At 42.3% G+C, this 16,396-nt stretch overlaps 1 protein-coding gene across 1 annotated transcript in view; it reads right to left on the reverse strand.

Annotated features, from left to right (window-relative positions):
- The window catches only part of CPLANE1 (ciliogenesis and planar polarity effector complex subunit 1), a 168,169-nt gene that overhangs the window by 55,910 nt on the left and 95,863 nt on the right, over window positions 1-16,396 (reverse strand). Inside the window, exons 25-30 of the mRNA XM_067545544.1 lie at window positions 14,500-15,445; window positions 5,613-5,776; window positions 4,446-4,594; window positions 4,240-4,322; window positions 2,091-2,173; window positions 719-787 (exon numbers count right to left, since the gene is read on the reverse strand). Coding sequence (XP_067401645.1) covers window positions 719-787; window positions 2,091-2,173; window positions 4,240-4,322; window positions 4,446-4,594; window positions 5,613-5,776; window positions 14,500-15,445 — 1,494 coding nt within the window. The remainder of the gene's footprint in view (window positions 1-718; window positions 788-2,090; window positions 2,174-4,239; window positions 4,323-4,445; window positions 4,595-5,612; window positions 5,777-14,499; window positions 15,446-16,396) is intronic.

Below are 16,396 nucleotides of genomic sequence, written 5' to 3' on the forward strand. Positions count from 1 at the left end.
GCACCACTGGATCGATTTTGCGGGATCTACTGAGCGGCAGTGGAGACCTGCTCAATCGATCCAGAAATTGACTCAGTAAATCCAGCCCCGCAATAAGATTAACACTGCGTCAACGGGAGGGCATTTCCTGATAGCACAGTGTAGAGGGGATGCCACGCTAATTAGAATTTAGGAAGTCAACAGGAGATACACAAGCTACTTTATGAAGCTTGTGTATCTCCCATTGACTGCGGCCAAATTTTGCCACAAGTGTAAACCAGGCCAAAGTGAAGTAAATGTACCAAAACCTTACAACTGGTAAGTTAAAATGCTAAAGAGATGAAGGCCAGTGAAAGATGACAGCCATTAGCAAAAATAAAGAGGGAAAAATTACTTTGTTTTAGGTTTTCAATGTGTATTCACCCCTCTGGAGATTTTTTTTTTTTTAAACAAACAATTTTCTACTGAAAATAATCAAGACAGATACATTTTTTAGAATTAGAACCAATTTTTCTTCTGGAATAGGTATCAGATGATCTGGCCAGACCTGCTTGGATTCTGTAATCTCATAGGACTGCAGCACAAAGTGGTGTGGCTGTGGGTCATATGCCACAAGTTACTGTAATGCAAACATTACATACATTTATTGTAAAGGAACATACTGAACATAATATTAAGACTGGAGATTTAATAGGAATAATCCATAATTTACTACATAATGCATTACAATGTCTCTTACCTAGGAGCATCTGCATTCATTTCTAGACAGAATGAATGAGGAATGGTACTGGAAACAGCCTCAGTCATACTGGAAAGAAAGACAAAAAGACAAGGTTAATATAAATGTTACAACCTTTTATTATGTTGCGTATCTTTTTTAGATATATAGAACATTATTGAAAGATTTTGTATGTAAAATACAAGCTTGTTTACTTAATATGCATGTAAATTTAATCCAAGACATACTGAATTGAGTACCTTTTATCATTACATAACACTTCAGTTGAGTACACAATGGTTGATTGTTTATGCTTGGTCTCCTTAGCAATCAGTAACTGACAAACAAAATGGTTGAATAGATTTGATTATTTACACAAAAACTAGGCAACAGAAAGTCTGAAGACTGATTTGACTTGACAAAACAAAGGAAAATCCAAGTTTAGGGCACACCGTGAACATGACTGAAATTTGCATTTCTAAAAAGAAAAGTTAATGTCATGCAGCAACCCCAAAGGATACCTTTTATATGCACTATTTAACAATATGAAAAAAAACATATTGGCTTAAAAGGTTAATGAAATACTAATGATGTATTTATAAAGCTATATAGTTTTTAAAGACTACTACAAAACTGTACACACATTGAAGAAATTGTATCAATAATAATAATAATAAATATAATTATTATTATTACATATCACAGCTGGTAGGGCATTGTCTGGATTTCTTGAAATTCAGAGATGAAGATTTTATAATAATTAATGATAAAGTAAGTAGACTCAAACAGGGAAACAGATTGGAGGGAGTGACTGGTACAAGTTTGCCAGGCTGAAAGGAGTTGAGCTGCTCTAGTCCAGTCATCAAGAAAAGTATAAGACCAGCAGCAGTTAGGCATCCAAACTGAAGACAGTGAACACAGCATTTAAAAAAATGCAGAAAAATACAAAATGCTTTTCTTTGAGAAACTCACAATTAAATCAGACACAGAGGTCATCAATTCAAACATAAGATCACAAGAAACACTCAAGGAAGAGAATGTCTCCATGCACAGTTCTTGTAACTCTTTATATGCTCTTTCACTGAAAAGACAAATGCTTCAAAACTTTAAAAAAGTTTTATATTAATATATGCAGGACGAATATTTGTTTTGCTCTTAAAATTAACATTCACTGTCAGATACATACCTACTCATGGCCAACCCTGCAATAATACAAGAAGCATGCACCAGAAATGAAAGGGAATTTAGTTTCAAAAAGTACGTATACTGTTATAAACAAGAGTGAATCATCTTTTTTTAATTAAGAACAATAGCTTGACTGTCTCTTTATAAAATTACCAAGATAGTAATACACAAATTCTTTTGAAGTGTTAATGATATTAGTTTCTCTTACTTATTTTGTTTGGCTTTTTTTCCCTCTAAGTTTTCCATCATAGGTTCTTCCCATGGACATTCTACATCTAGAGTGGAGATATGCTGCAATTTAAAAAGATATAAATGTGTATATATTTGCATTACCATACTTCTACTTAAATAGATTATTATTAAAATCCTAGACTGTTGTTGAAACATTTCTGATTAATCACCCATGTGGTCAAATTTAGATTTAAAAAAAAAAATAATCAGAACATCCTAGTTCTTACACAGCTGCATAGCTACAAAATTATAGAAAATGCAGGGTGGTGTCCAAATGATTTCTTTAATTAAATTTAATAGCATCCAATAACATGAGTTTTCAACCAGTTCCAAAACTCAGTTCACTAGACTGCCATGGAATCAGGCCTCTACAGCAGTATCACCCTGCTAATCAAGCCTCCCCCTATTACTACTCATGTTGGTAGCATAGAAACGTAACAAAACAGAACAAACAAAATTATTACAAGTTAAAGGATTGATCCTACAAATAATTACTTCCAGGAGCAGCAAACACCAGGCACAAGAGTCCAACACTATTAAGCCACATTGAAGAATTAAGGGCAATAGTACATTTTAATACTTTTTTTAATCCTGTTAGTTGCATTGACTCTACAGTGCTACATGAAAGTAAATTAGATTCTGTTCTGGTTCACACATCAGAATCACACAAAAGATTTCTTGACCAAATTCCAAGTACCGAATCTTTGCTACTGGTGGTGATACACGAGCTAGAAAAAAACAGAGCTTATTTACAGATCCCAGGGTATATTTTCAAAGTGGAAGTAAGAAACATATCTTTGTACTTCTAAACTGAACAAAACTTATTTGGAGTCATTATATAGTCACCCTGGCTACTTAAAAGATAGCACCATGTATTATTATAAGAACATAAGAATGGTCATACTGGGTCAGACTAATGATCCATCTAGCCCAGTATCCTATCTTCTGACAGCGATTAGTGCCAGATGCTTCAGAGAGAATGAACAGAACAAGGCAATTATTGAGTGATCCATCCCCTGAAGTTCAGTCTCATCCTCTGACAGACAGAGGTTTAGGGACACCCAGAACATGGGATTGTGTCCCTAACCATCCTGGCTAATAGCCATTGATGGATCTATCCTCCATGAACTTATCCAATTCTTTTTTGAACCGTTATACTTTTGGCCTTCACAACATCCCCTGGCAACAAGTTTCACAGGGTGACGATGCATTGTGTGAAGAAGCATTTCCTTATGTTTGTTTTAAACCTGCTGCCTATTAATTTTATTGGGTGACCTTTGGTTCTTGCGTTATATGGGGAAGTAAATAACACTTCCTTATTCACTTTCTCCACACCAGTCATGATTTTATAGGCCTCTATCATATTCTTCTGTAGTCATCTCTCTTCTAAAATGATTAGTTCCTGTCTTTTTATACTCTCCTCATATGGAAGCTGTTCCATACCCCTAATCATTTTTGTTGCCTTTCTCATTACTTTTTCCAATTCTAATATATCTTCTTTGAGATTGGGCCACCAGATGCAGTATTCAAAAAGTGGGTGTAGCACGGATTTACATAGAGGCATTGTGATATTTTCTGTCTTATTATTTATTCCTTTCCTAGTGATTCCTAACAATGTCACCTTTTTTGACTGCCACTGCACCTTGAGCAGACATTTTCAAAGAGCTATGCATGATGACTCCAGCATCTTTCTTGAGCAAAAGTTATTTTAGACCCCATAATTTTGTATATGTAGTTGGGATTATGTTTTCCAATGTGTATTACTTTGCATTATAATGAAAAGAGAAATACAAGATTACTATTAGTCACAAAAACCTAAATGTAAAGATTGAAACTATTCAGCACAAACAGCATGTTACTCTAGAAGACCCCACACTGTAGTTCTTTTTATAAACATTGGGTAAGATTTTCACAAGTACAGTAGAATAGTTCCAGAGGGGTACAGGTGCACAGTGATGGCCTAACTTTACTATTGTTAAAATCAATGGGCATTAACTTAAATGGGATCACAGTTTGGTAAACACTGAGTGCTTTATGACCACCCATTAGATATAACAAGGAATTAAATGCATTTTGGATATAGTATTTAGAAGTAATTGTTTCGTTCATCTGAGAGAATAACTTGCCTCTTCTTTTTGCTGTTGTACAGGTTTAATGCTGACAGAAATACTGGGGCTTTTTGGAGCTCCAAATGGTTCTTCAGAGAGCTCTATGAAATAAAGAGATGTATTTAATAAAGAAAATAAATATAATCAGTAAACTACATGGTTGACAACTTTAAGATAAAGGAATATGATTTCAAATATAGAAGATTTTTGCTAAACAAGCAAACCTTCATTTTCTGAAGTTACGTCTACTTCTTCCTGCAGCAATGTTCCCACTTCTTCATCAAAATCTATTACTCCCTCTTCAGTACTGAGAGTTACAGAATAACTCTCATTCATTTCATTCTTTTCAGAATGTTTTGTTTTTGTAGATATTCTGTAAATTAGAACAACAGATCAAATTTCAAAAAGTAAGTGAATAATACATTTATGTATGACATATATAAGTATATAGGGAGGCTATATGCTGTATGTATTCAATATTTAATAAGTTGTGCTTATTTTACCTATACCTATTGGGATTTTTTGTTTTCATTTGCTTTTTTTGACCAGTAAGTATCATCCATTTCTTTCTTTCTTTTTACTAGCATAACATCTTTGAGTTTCTATATTGAAGTGCACACAAAAGATTAAATATTTCTGACATTTCTTATACATTGGTAAGATTTTTACATGAATAATCTTTTTTTAATGTAGTAAAAGGATGCTGTTTTGCTGTAACGATAAACGCCAAATTCTAGGCTGGTGTATATTTACACAGTCAAGTTCTAAAGCTCTGAAAATCCAGGTTTATAACAAAAGTGTGACTCAACCTTGGCTACAGTCATGCGAAAAATATTCAAGTCTAATACTTTTGTTGTCTGGATTTTTTATAAACAAAACATTAGGATATTAATTTTCCTGTGTATTTTTCAATGTAGTTTTGAGCTTCCTCAAAATTAATTATATGGTACAGCCTGTCATATGGAATATGTTCAGACAGAAGTGCAGCAAAACAAAGGATAGACAAACAACAAAAACAAAGAGGAATGTGTAAGCTGCACAATGGACTGTGAAGGGATATGGTTACAAAACTTATAAAATATTAGCACAATACAGAAAAGAACAAGTTCAGCTATGTTTCAGTGGAATTATTTATTTATACCTGTATAGAAATCTCTGCTGAGCAAAGACTACAATTAACAAATAAGGATAAAATTCTACTACAGAACAGCAACTCCCACTGCACTCCCTTGCAACATGCCTACAATTCCCGTTGCCTTAAACAGTTATGAATATGTATGAAAGCAGAATCTGCCTCTAAATCAAGAAAGTATGATTTGTATGTAGCATGCCAATGTTTCCTGCTTAGCTGAGCAATTATATCAACTTAAGTGTTTTATTTAAAGTATTACCCTAAAAGATTTTCACAAGGTTCATCATAAGCATTTACATCCTGGACAGCATGTGAAGTTTCTGTTGATGGAGAATAGTCTGTATCCACACTGCTTTCTTTCTGTATCTTGGGTCTAGTTTCTGGTAGGGATGCAGAGTTTTTAAGGTATTGATAATCTGGACTCTAAAAAAAAAAACAAAACAAAAAAAACACCACGCACTCAAAAGTGTTCTTAGTTAAAACATCTGAATTGTAGGAATCTCTCTTTTACTTCATATGTTGCATTTCTGTTTAACTACACATCCTTTTCTCCAGATGCACTTTTACAGGTTGAAGATATCACAGATATTTTACAGGATGAAGATATTACAGATTTCACTCAGTTAGAAAATGCCAGATTTACAGGCTGAAGATGAATTTTACTCACCTTGTGCAGGAATGATGGCTCTTTAAGGTGTGTCCCTATGGGTGCTCCAAGGCGTCCCTGCATTGTTCATTGGAGAACTTCGGAAGCAGTGTCCATTGGGCCCACACATGTGCTGTCTGTCCTCGTGCTGCTGAGCTGGACTTGCTGGACCTGCACCGAGAAGGCTCTCTCTCCCACTGTCAGCCACAGAGCCTCCAGGCCATGAAGTGCAGGAAGCCCAGGTCCGGGTGCAAGAGGTGACCATGGTCCTCGGAGAGAAAGTCGTGCCGCCTCAGGAGTTCCAGGGGTGGGGCGATCGAAAGGCCCAGCAGCATGGTGAACCAATGCTGTCTTGTCCAGGGTAAAGCGATGAATATAACGTTCACCCTTTCCCTCTTTATTTTCAGCAGGACCTTGGGTAGGAGCGGAATGGGCAGGAACACATACATGAGGGCCCCGTCCAGTCCATGACGAACGCATCGGAAATAGACCCAGTCTCGTGATCCCGGAGCAAGCAGAACCTCGGGCACTTCGCGTTCCAGGCTGAAACGAATAGGTCCAGTTGGGGAACACCTCACTTCTGGAAGATCATAGCCACCACCCCTGGGCGCAATGACCAGTCATGGCGGGATAGAAACCACCTGCTGAGGCGATCCACTCGTCATTCCTCACTCCCGGGAGGTGAGAGGCAGTCAAGTGGAAATCGTGCCTCATGGCAAAGTCCCACAGACAGATAGCTTCCTCACAGAGGGCCAAGGAGCGCGCTCCCCCCTTCCTGTTTATTTAAAACATGGCTGTGGTGCTGTCCGTCAGCACCTGCACCACTCTTCCTGTCAGGAATTGGAGGAACACCCTGCACGCTAGGCGAATAGTCCTCAGCTCCTTCACGTTGATGTGCAGGCACCTCTCCTCCCCCAACCAGAGCCCCTGAGTGCTCAGGTTGGCGCTGATGTGGGCTCCTTATCCCACATCTGAGGCATCGGAGATTAGGGTGACTGACGGGAGCAGTTCCCTGAACCGAACGCCCTTCAACACTGCCCTGGGAGACCTCCACCAATCTAGGGAGGCTAGGACGGGTGGGAGAACTGTGACCACCCGATCCAGCGGGTGTCTGCTTGGTACATATACCGAGGCCAACCATGCCTGAAGAGGTCTGAGCCTTAGGCGAGCTAGTCTCACTACGTACGTGCAGGCCGCCATGTGGCCTAACAGCTGTAGGCAGTGCCTAGCTGTTGTTGTGGGGCATCGGTGCAGCTGGGAGACGATCGAGACCATTGCCTTGAAACGTGGCTGAGGCAGGAAGGCTCCGGCCTGGGAAGCGTCCAGGATGGCCCCAATGAATTCTATATGTTGCACTGGGGTTAGTGTGGACTTCTGCTCGTTTATGAGCAGTCCCAGCCTGCTGCACGTGGAAAAAGTGAGGGTCACGCTCTCCTGCACTTGGGACCTGAACCTGCCTCTGATCAGCTAATTGTCAAGGTAAGGAAAAATTTGCATACCCTTTCGTCTCATGTGAGCAGCCACTACTGCCATGCACTTAGTGAACACCCTTGGAGCTGAAGATAAGCCAAAGGGTAGGTCTGTAAACTGGTAATGGGAGCCAGCCACCGTGAAATGGAGAAAACACCTGTGACTGGGGAGGATAGACACATGAAAGTATTTGTCCTTGAGGTCGAGGGCGGCATACCAGTCTCCTGGATCCAGGGAAGGGATTATGGAGGCTAGGGAGACCATGCGAAACCTGAGTCATTTGACATATTTGTTTAGACGACGCAGGTCTAATATTGGTCTAGAACCCCCTTCGCTTTGGGGATGAGGAAATACCTTGAATAGAACCCCTTCCCCCTTCTGCCTTGAGGGACCATATCCACCGCTCCTATATTGAGGAGGGCGTCCACCTCCTGCAAGAGGAGTTGCTTGTGAGGTCCCTGAAGAGGGACAGAGGGAGAGGGCTGATGGGAGGGGGGGGTAGATGTAAACTGTAGGGCATAGCCCCCTGAGAGTATCCCAAGGACCAATGGTCCGAAGTGATCTTTGCCCATTTGGGATAGAAGGGCCTTAACTTGTTTAGGAAGGGGCAGGGTGGATCCAGGAGAGCAGTTGGGGCGCCACTCTCGGGTACACCATCAAAACTGTATCCTCTAGTTGCCCGACTTCCTGGGGGCCCCCCCGCTGGGGAGCTAAGGAAGAGCTGGGGGACTGATTTTTCCTTCCAAACCCCTATTCCTATCCCTATTCCTACAGGGTTGAAAAGGCCTGGGCGGAGACCTTGGCTGCTGCTGCGCCTGGGGTCGTGACTGATGCGTGGAAAACTGGGGCATGGCCAGGCCCAGGGAGCGAAGCATGGCCCTGGAGTCCTTCAGACCATGCAACTTTGCATCGGTCTGGTTGGATAATAGGGTCAATCCATCAAAGGGGAGGTCCTGAATCGACTGCTGCACCTCCTGGGACAGGACTGAGGATTCCAGCCACAAGCACCTTCTCATACAAATGGCAGAGGCTATGGCCCTGCCCGCCGAGTCAGCAGTGTCACAGGACGTCTGGAGTGCTGCCCTAGCTACCATGGTTCCTTCCTCCATGATAATGCTAAAGTCTGCAGCCTAGTCCAGGAGCAGGGCCTCAGCGGAACCGCCTGAGGGAGTCCCACAGGTAGAAACTGTATCTACCCAGGAAGGCCTGATGGTTGGCAATCCTGAACTGCAGGCTTGCCGTGGAATAAACCTTTGTCCCAAACAAGTTCAGCTTCTTATTATCTTTGTTCTTGAGAGTGGACTCGAGCTGACCTTGCCTGTCTCGCTGGTTAGCCGCATCTACAACCAAAGTTCCTGGGACTGGGTGAGTGAACATGTACTCAAACCCTTCGGCCGGGACATAATATTTTTTCTCGGCCACCTTTGACTTGCGGCGACCAAGGAAGGAGTTTGACACAGGGCCTTTAGAATCTTAAGGACCCTTTCGTGGACTGGGAGGGTCACTATCGCTGGGGCAGCCACCCCCACCAGCACATTAAATAGGCTATCTTTGGCCTCTTCTAACTCCTTCACCTCCAGCCCCAAGTTGGAGGCCACCGTCTTGAGCAGCTCCTGGTGCGCCCTGAAATCCTCCAGTGGCACTGAGTGGTCCCGGGAGACTGCCTCGTCTGGTGAGGAGGAAGAGAACTGCTGAGGCGTGTCCTGCAGGTGCGCCCCCTCCTGGCAAAGGGTTGAATTGAGGGTCCCTCCATGGGGTCCAACTCCTCATCCGAGGAGTGGTGTCTATGAGCCTTCTCCTGTGCCAGAGGCACGGACTGCATCCCCGATGACATAATAGATTGGGGCCCCGGCCCCATCTGGATACCCCATGGGGCCCAATAAGGCCATTGTTACGGCCATAGACCCTGGGGCCAACCCGGGGCTGACTGCACCACAGGCTATGATGCTTTGTGGGAGCATCAGCTCTCCTGATAACTGTCCCTCCTGGGACTCCAAGTCACTGGAACGGCAGTGCCGTGTACGTCCTCGGTCCCGGGTGCCCTTCCTTGCTGGGGACCGCCCTCTTGACGCCTCTGACCTGGAGGATGATGAGGACTGCCTCCATCGCCACGAACAGTGCCGACGAATGGAGGTGCGCTCCGAAGAGCTAGAGGTACCAGAGCGTCGTCTCAGTACCTATGATTTCCACTGCTGCTTGCCTTGCAGCTCTGCAGACACCTTCGGTGACCAAGGTCAGCACAACTCCGAACTCCTTGGTGCGGAGCCGGAGTCCGGTGACCATGGACTGGGGGGTGCCGGGTCCTTCAATGGCGACCAGGTTCTGCGCTGCCTTGGTACGGTCGAACACCTGGGTGCCAGGGATCTGGAGCGGGAGCTGTCTGAGAGCCTCCTAGCATGCGCTGCCTCCGGTGCTGGGGATCAACGCTGGCGCTGAGAGGGAGATTCCATGTCCTGTGCCAGAGCAGGTCAGCTCAACGACGCCAACCTGCAGCAACTGCTGGGGGAGCGTCCTCATTTTACCCCCGGTGGCCGTCTGGCGGGAGATTTTCCTCCCCATACTGGGGATCTCCACTGCCCTTCGGGGGGACCTAACGCGGGCTTCCCCGGGACACCGGCCCCTTCTCCCTTGGCAGGGGGGGACGGGTGAAGGTGGCGTAGGCAGGCCAACAAGGCTCTTGCCGCCTGAAAAGCCTCTGGTGTCAACGGCGGAGTCGAAAGATGCTCCTTGACCGGAGATACAGGCACCGGAGAAAACTCAACGGGCCAGGTCTGGTGCATCTCCGTACTCAACTCTGTCCATACTGATGGCGCAGGGGAGTGTCCGCGCTCCGCACACTGCTTCTTACTCTTCAGGTGTCGGCGATGTTGCACGGTGCCGAGTCAAGGCTGGTGCCAGCAGTGAGCTCTGTACTGAGGTCATGTTCAGTGCTGAGGTGGAGCGGGCTGGTTCGGACGCCAGGCGGAGCGCTGCCTCCATCAACAGGGCTTTCAGCTGGATTTCTCAGTCCTTTTGAGTCCTCAGTTTAAAAGACCTGCAGATCTTACACTTCTCTTTTCTGTGTGCTTCCCCCAAGCACTTAAGGCAGCAGTCATAGGGGTCACTGAGTGGGAAGGCCTTCCCGCAGGAGGCGCACGGCTTGAATCCCGGCAACCGGGGCTTAGCCCAGCCACTCAGAGTCCCCACAGGGACTTGCATTATCTCTAACTACTCTTAACAACACTTAACTACTTAACTAACTTAGAATAACAAACAAGTCTGAACAAGGGGAATAGTACTTGCTGAGAGCAAGGCTAGTTCCAGCAACCATCATGGGCGGAATGAAGGAACTGAGGGGGCCTAGAGCTGGCAGCGCCTCATATACTGCAGCATGTGCATGGGGCTCCAGGGGGTGCCGGAGCCAGCTTTACGGGATCTGCTAAGGGGAAAAAACTTCCGAATAACCATGCATGGAGGCGTGCACACATCTATTGAAGAATGGATACGAGCAAGCACTCAAAGACCAAGAGGAGGATATGGCTTTAGATGCCTCGATGCTGTGGCCAAAGAAGTGTGCCTGGAGGACTGTTGGCAGATGCTTGATGCTCACGAGGCAGGCTTTTGGTGTGCTACCCAAGGGTCCCAGTATGGCCACTGTGGTGGCATAGGGCCTGGCTGAGGTACATTCCCATCTGCAAGTACATTCCTGGACCCTGATGATAGTGTGGGGTCCCATATGGAGGTTGGGAGGAGTACTGTGAAGCCTCCCCTCAGGCTCACTATCCAACCCCTCACTTGACAATGGCAGCACATGGAATGATTGCGGGGATGTGCCCCGTGTCCAACAAAGGTTTGGTACTGTGCCATCAGTACCCAGGGGCAGAGAGTCAGGTGCCTCCGTCATGCCCAGGTTACCGGAATGGTGGAATTCCGCTGGTACTGATAATCCTGGTAACAGTGCCAGGGGGGATGGAGACCTCGTCTGCATTTGTCCCTCCAGTGCTTGGAGGGCTATTGTTGCTGGCGGTTCTGACTCAGTACTGAAGATTCGGTGCCTGTGCACAAAGGGTCCACGAGCCCACCAGCAGTACCAATTATTGACTGTCACCATGAGGCATAGATGTGGGATTGTGGTCTTGAGGCTTGTGGAGCCGAGGATACCAAGCGAGATATCAATTGTTTCCGGGTATCTCTCGGCTCACTAAGGGGACTTCCCTCTCTCTCTCTTTTTTTTTTTTTTACTTGTGAGAGGAATCCCCATCCAGTTCTTCAACCCACTATCCTTTAAAGTCGAAGGTTGAGGAGAAGACTCATGACCACTGGAAGGCTGGAGTCAGAGAGCTGCCTCCATAAAGATAAATTTTTTGGCCAAGCTCTTTATCTTTGCAGAATCTCAGCTGGATCTGTTGGCAGAGGGAACACTTTTGTTGGAATGTGGCCCTTGCCGAGGCAGCAGATGCACTGAGGGATGCTTGCCCGCAACCGGGATAACCTCACAGTAAGAGCAGCACTTTTTGAAGCCCAGAGTGCCGGGCAGACACTTGTCAAGGGATTGACAAAAGAATGAAGTCCTTTCTTCTTTTTTTCTTTTTAGGCAATGATCAAATAAACAATAAAACGAGGAAAAGAAACAAAAGAGGCTCTGTCTTTAGCTGGGGCAGTTGAGAAGGAACTGAGGACAGTTAGCCCACATGCACGGGCTAGCCTTGTGGTACAGCATGAGGAGAGACCATGTATATGTGGGCCCAACAGACACTGCTGATCAACATTACAGGGCTGCAGACACACCTACAGTGGAGCATCCATAGGGACATTACTTGAAGAAGAAATCAGATATTTTACAGAGTAAAGGTATTACAGATTCACACAATCAAAAAATGCCAGATTTATGGTTGCCCATGCAATTGTAGTTTTGCCTCATTTTGCATCCAACCGTGCACTGAATGAGGCAATGAATCCTGGGTAAAAACAGTATATGACCATTAAATAGTCAGTATATGGTCACTACCGTTATTATACTGTCACTATCATTAATAGTATGTGATAATTAAAAATTATTTAATATAACATATACCTGAATGGGCAGAAAAAATACATTTGGTTTTGTGCATCAGCAAAAAAAATCTTATGCTAAATTCACACTGTTAGTTATTACTGGAAATAATGTCAGAAGTAGAGAAAACAGCTACATCACTGTGTATCGCCAGAAGTATTCAGAAGCATCTCTGGTATCTGGAGCATTTTGGTGATACTTCAGCCATCTGTGCACTATAAGCCGTTTGTGTCAAAGGAGAAGAGAAGACACAAACAAAACAAAATCCACTTTACCTAGAAGGGGAAAGACTACTCAGCAAAAATAAAAAAACATCATAAATCCAAAATGTGATTCGGCTACTCCTAACTTAAAAAATGACTAATACATCCTTGACCCAGTTATTTGTTAAATTCCACAGACATTCAACTTTGCTTAAAAATGTTAACACTTGACTCAAAGTATGAAAGAGTTTGGGAACAAGAGTTCACTATACCTATTTAACATTTATCACTACATCAAATTCTGCTTGTATACATTTCCTTTTATTTTAAACCTAGAACGTCTGGTTTTGACCTGTACAGTAACATGCAGATATATAAAATGTATTTCATAATAGCACTTAGCTAGTTTAAATACATAAAACAATCTGTACCTTGATCATCTCTTTCAAGGCTAAATAAACCTCATTTCAACAGTCTCTCCTCATATGAGCCCTTTCTCTTCATTATCCATCTAGTTCTCTGCTGCACTCTTTCCAACCTTATTATTTGTTTCTTCAAATAACAACCAAAACTAGACACCATGGCCAAAATTTTCCAGTGACTGCTGAAATACAATGGTATCTAGATAAATTACATATATCTCACAACAGACTATAGACCTGTATCTACAATGCAAGTCTTCTCACCCATAAAAATGCCTCACAGAAGGAACTCCAGCTCTCTTGGAATGTTTATCTCTTCCTAGCAACTGCTTATAGAGAAGTTGATGCTCAGTATTCTAATCTTTACCTGGAATACAGCTAGAAGGTAAAAGTTTCAAGCAACCAGCAACTTTCACATTGCGTTCAATAAGTCTGCTGCTTTAAAGACTATGTGATGCTGGTTTTTGCTATTACTAGTACTTAACATGGCAAATTTTTTCACTGAGATAAATGCTGACAACCAAGCTGTATCTTATCTAATATTTGTTCCTCAAAACAGTTGAAAATATGGTAATTAGTGCCTTCCTATGGGTCAATGTGCTATTCCCGAGGATTCTGGTCCCTGAGTCTTATTAGGGTTGTAGCAAGTAATATGAGCAAGTTACAGTCATTCCTTTTGTAATTTCTGAAATTACAGAAACATATGAAATCTTTGACATGGATTTTAGTTATTTAAAATTGCTATCAATCTTCCCAAGTAATGGAAATTACACACACTTTTTTCCTATTCGTTTTACTATATTCATAGCGCTGTTCATTGTGCACCTGTTTTTGCAAGGTGCTGGCTACTTACGTGACACTGAACATGAAGGAACATCATTCATACTTTGAACATATTTAAAATGCACTTAAGCAAAAAAAAACCCAAAAACCCAACAACAAAAAACAAAACAAAAAAACCACCCGTTTTTAGGTGACAGAATGGGGTGCAACATTTGAATGTTTTTAATGTTCTTTTTTTCTACAGCAGTAGATAATTATTTTTCAATAGCAATAAATCAAGAAATACCCAATCAAAATTAAGTCCATGATCCTGAAAACCCATGATGCTCGTCAGAGCCCCTCTGATTTAAATAGGGTTCTGCATGGATGCATGGAATCCATCTGCATTGAACAACTTACAGGACTACTGTCCAAATTAGATGAACCTTTTTTAAAAAGGCATAGGAAAAAGTAAAATTATATACTGAATTTCAAAATCTCTTAAGTTAATGCATGTAAAAAGGAATTAAAATACATAAATGCATAATATTTCAAGTTTAATTGATTACAATCCTAGCTCTCTCTGCTAAATATTTATTCAATCCTCTTACCTTAAAACTAGTGTTTCTAGCTTGCAATTCATCACAATAGGGTCGTCCTAAAAGCCATAATGATGTAAGTATGGCAGCTGCTGATGTTTTCACATGCATCATTGGGTGGCTCTCCTGAAATGACTCTACTTTGTTGGTATCACACAGCAATCTCTTATCAGACCATCTGATCATCCATTCAAGCAGTCTTGCAATATTGCTAAATTTATTCTTCAATTCTAGACCAAGTTCCTCTCTTGGTATAACATCATCCACATGAATTGTTTTGTACATATATTTACAGGTCATTGGAGTTTGTAGAATAGAGCAAGCATGGTCAGACAAGGTCTGGGTTACAGGTGTAATAGTTATTTCTTGCTTGTTATTTTGTGCTTTGTAAACTGACAAGTGGTTTAGACCAAATAAACCTTTCTTTCCCATGTATTTCTTCACTCCATTCACTGAGTCACACACAGAAGAGTCTGCTGGTTGTAGAACTGAAACAGACATTTGGTTTTCCAAACATTTTTGCTTTTCATTACACAAGGAAGCTGGTTTGGAATCACAAGATGCAAGAGTAACCGCATAGCAGCAACCAGCTCTAAACACATTTTGGCTACAAATTTTGCCCTGTCGACGTTTCAGTGTCGTGTGAACATCAAAAAGGAGAGAGTGTAGTTCATGTTCTTTAAGTAATTTAGAAAAGCTGGTCAGAAAAGGAATCCCAGGGTCACTGCAATTAACGAAGTCTCTTTCAAGCATGTAGCTCAAAAAGAGATCTAAGAACTTAACATATTCATCATCATCACGTTCAAATTCCCATGCACCTACCACAGGTAAAGTATGTTGATTAGGCAAATCTTTATTGTGTTCTTTTTCTTTATGTTTTGCTTTCCAATTAAGATATTTTATTTTATAAGCAGTGTCCTTACTACCAGTTAGTTCTTCTGTATGAGGCCGTGTCTCCCTATAATGCAGCAAAACATGAAAACAGAAACAATTAGAAGGCTAATTCTAATCCTCTTTTAAAAAAAAAAAGATATTAAATTCAATAAAGAATGTTAATGCAACTATTCTATTATTTTCTACTTTTTCTCTTTTGTTAAATAAAAATAGGAAATCGCAAAAACTTACATTAATGCAATGTTAAGGTGGCAAAATAATCATGAAATGCTGTAGTCATAATTCACAAACTAATATTAACTTAACCATATCACAAAGTAACTTATTGCTAATAATAAATAAAAATCTAGGAACAGAAAACATGAAACAATAGATAATAGTATAAGGTAGGAGAGTGGAAGTAACACTAAGATTGTGTGGTTACTTTGGTAAACAATGCAGGATAATGATTACATATTTTTGGGGAGGGAGAATGGGGTAAAAGGGAAAAGAAGAAATTGTGCAGTGGGGATACAATAAAGGACTTAATGGAGGATTAAAGAATTTATGGAAGGAAAGTAGAGGGGATGAGGGATTGATGGATGAATAGTAGTTAGGGGATGGGGATCACGAATAGTGACAGAAACCAATGTGGGAGTCCAAAAAGGAGAGATTACATACTTATAGAGTACTATGGGTGCTCCATCGTAGGAGATGCATGCACATGTGCACTCTTAACTGGAGACTATAAAGCAGTGTTCACAGGCCCATGACTATGCAAAATAGCTCCTTGTGCTCCTGTATGGCATACAAGGAGGCATGAAACCACTGCCACACAGTTCCTTCTCAACTGCAAAGCCAGAGACTCCACAGCAGAGGGGAAGGCAGGTGGCAGGTGGAGCACCCATAGGAACAAAACATCTCAAACTCAAGTTACTGTATAGGTAAGTAACCTCTCCTTCTTATTGGAGCATATAGACCCATAGGTGCTCCATCAGCAAAGACTGACAAACAGTATTTCAGCACGGATGAGTGT

This window comes from Emydura macquarii, unplaced genomic scaffold (assembly GCF_026122565.2).
Source record: "Emydura macquarii macquarii isolate MOO-44397 ecotype Brisbane River unplaced genomic scaffold, CSIRO-AGI_Emac_v2 contig_1045, whole genome shotgun sequence".
Classification (NCBI taxonomy): domain Eukaryota; kingdom Metazoa; phylum Chordata; order Testudines; family Chelidae; genus Emydura; species Emydura macquarii.